The sequence below is a fragment of the Engraulis encrasicolus genome, chromosome 22, assembly GCF_034702125.1.
Source record: "Engraulis encrasicolus isolate BLACKSEA-1 chromosome 22, IST_EnEncr_1.0, whole genome shotgun sequence".
Taxonomy (NCBI): Eukaryota; Metazoa; Chordata; class Actinopteri; order Clupeiformes; family Engraulidae; genus Engraulis; species Engraulis encrasicolus.
The window spans coordinates 30,579,364-30,581,863 of NC_085878.1; the positions used below are offsets into that span (position 1 = coordinate 30,579,364).

Consider the following 2,500-nt stretch of genomic DNA (forward strand, 5'->3'; position numbering starts at 1 on the left):
TTTCACTGATGACACCAGGGAGATGTTCTTACCATTGACACTGAAGCCATGACTGCTGTGTGTTGAGGTGGCCTTACCTTCGTGGATGCCTCCGAAGGCGTGTAGTTTGGGCCGGACCCTCCTCTGCACCGTGTTGAGCAGTTCCACACAGCCCACTCTCTGGAGCTCCTTAGGAACCCAATCCCGAAATCCTGCAACACGCACACACACAGACACACCGACACACACAGACACACACACGCACATGAAACTATACATAAGCACACAAATAAACACAAATGCACACACATACAGTACAGGCCAAAAGTATGGACTCGCCTTCTAATTTAATTAATTATCTTTATTTTTGTGCCTATTTACAGAACATAGTACATTTTCAGGGAGGGCATCAAAAGTGTGCATGAACACATGTATAATTATGTGCTGAACAAACAAATGAAAATATTGAAAAAATAAACAAAAATATTTTAAAAATATCAAAAAATGCCAAACAGTGACGTCAACGCAACAAACCTTAGGGCCTCACACGTTTCAATAAGCTTATTTTTCTGTCTATTTTCAAGTAAAAACACCCAGTCAGTCAAGTCAATCTTAATTGATACAGGCAATTACAAGTGATAATGAATCACTTGGTCAAACATAGCTGGTTATCTAGGTGAAATAGTGGTACAAAAACTAAAACTAAAAGTGAAAAACCCTGCCACAGATTCCCTCCAACACAGGTTTGACCTCTCCAAGTAACTGGCTGTGACTCAATATCAGATCAAGAAAATGTCTGTAAAATGCTTGTATTGGCAAGTGTTTAAAACTAGCTTTTAGGTCTCAAAACTCTAGTTCTACAATTCTAGTGAGTTATGGGAGGACTTTAACATTCATTGAAGATTGACATGAGTGACTGGGCATTTTTACTTGAAAATAGACCCCAAAAAAGCTTATTGAAATGTGTGAGGCCATCAGTTGTGCCGTGTTGACATCAGTTGTAAAGACAGCTGACATTGCTGTTGGACAACAGCTAGAATTATATTTTTTGGAGCGCCATTATTCTACATGTTCATGCACAGTTTTGATGCCCTCCATGAAAATACACACTGAAAATCTAAGAAAATAAAGAAAATGCATAAATGAGAAGGCGAGTCCATACTTTTGGCCTGTACTGTATATGAAAACAAAAATGCATGCAAACAGTTGCGTGCGGTCGGACGCCCACACATACGTGCGGACGCGCACCCGCACCCGCACCCGCACACACACGGTCCTGCCACAGTTCGCAAAAAAAAAAAAAAATCTCAGACGAAATCGACACCAGATCACTAAACTTCAGGACATGATGTTTTCCATTCGATTGGATTCAAATCCAGGATTGACAAACTGCTCTAACAGCCATCAGAGTAGAAAGCAATCACTCGAAACAAGACAGGTCAGGTGCAATTCGACTGCTTCTAACAGACTGGGTTAATCCATGTTTGTTCTTAAGTGGCAAACTGGAGTTTGACACCAAAGAACTTAACGTTTTACTGAAGCAAGGAGAAGTCAATATGGAGGAAAGGGAGGAAAATGAAAACATTGGAAACGACAGGATCTTAACGATTTGCTGCCATAAATAGATACGGGGTGCACATGCACAGCAGTTTGTTTTTCTGTTTCAGTAAATTGGTGGACTTAAAATGCAGCACGTTGGAAAACAAAAGTTGAGTTTCTTGGAAAAAGTATAAGTATACTTCCACATTCTTATATGTTGTTTCCTTAAAGGTGTACTGTGTAAGATTGTGGCCAGAGTAGGTATTGTAAATATGCTGCTCATTGAAACTGAGCTGCCTGTTGCCAAAGTTGATCTTTTCATGAATATTTACTGGGTAATAAACTAATATTTACTAGTATAACCGAGTCATTTTTGAAGCTAAAATTGCTATTTCTTGAACTTCAAAATGGTGGACCATGGAGAAGATCCCCCTGTTCATGATCGTCATAATAGCATACTTAGAATTTGAAGGTGGTGGTAAGTATTCATGAAAAATGTAACATTTGTGAATGGGCAGCATGAATTCTAGAAATAAACTCCAAAAAATATTACACTGGGCACCTTTAATTTCCCTTGGACTTAATAAAACATCTCCACTGCACTGTTAATGAATGTTCAGAATATTTGTAATTAATAATTGTGAATAGTTGTTCAGACATTGATTACCTGTTTTCACAAGCCCAAAAACATCACAGCATAAACTAGGGCTCATCTGACACATAAGATATGTGATTCACATTCATGAACCACGCACGCACGCCCGCACGCCCGCCCGCACGCATGCCCGCCCGCACGCACACTTCCCAATTTGCATGTGTGGCGTGCTCTCCCCATTAGTTATGCTAATGGTGTGGTGTGATTGGCTAATTGGACTCACCTAGGGGAGGGTTGTGGGTCATCAGGATGTCGATGCCCTCAGGTATGAGGTTCCATTTATCAAGCAGGGACTGGCCCCGCGGCAGGTTGAAGCCCCAGCCATTA

General features: G+C 40.7%; 1 protein-coding gene across 2 annotated transcripts in view; it reads right to left on the reverse strand.

Annotated features, from left to right (window-relative positions):
* The window catches only part of mpped2a (metallophosphoesterase domain containing 2a), a 102,097-nt gene that overhangs the window by 5,463 nt on the left and 94,134 nt on the right, over positions 1 to 2,500 (reverse strand). For both annotated transcript variants that reach the window (XM_063188965.1, XM_063188966.1), the window contains exons 5-6: positions 2,397 to 2,500; positions 78 to 191 (exon numbers count right to left, since the gene is read on the reverse strand). The exon at positions 2,397 to 2,500 is cut by the window's right edge and continues 12 nt beyond it. In XM_063188965.1, coding sequence (XP_063045035.1) covers positions 78 to 191; positions 2,397 to 2,500 — 218 coding nt within the window. The remainder of the gene's footprint in view (positions 1 to 77; positions 192 to 2,396) is intronic.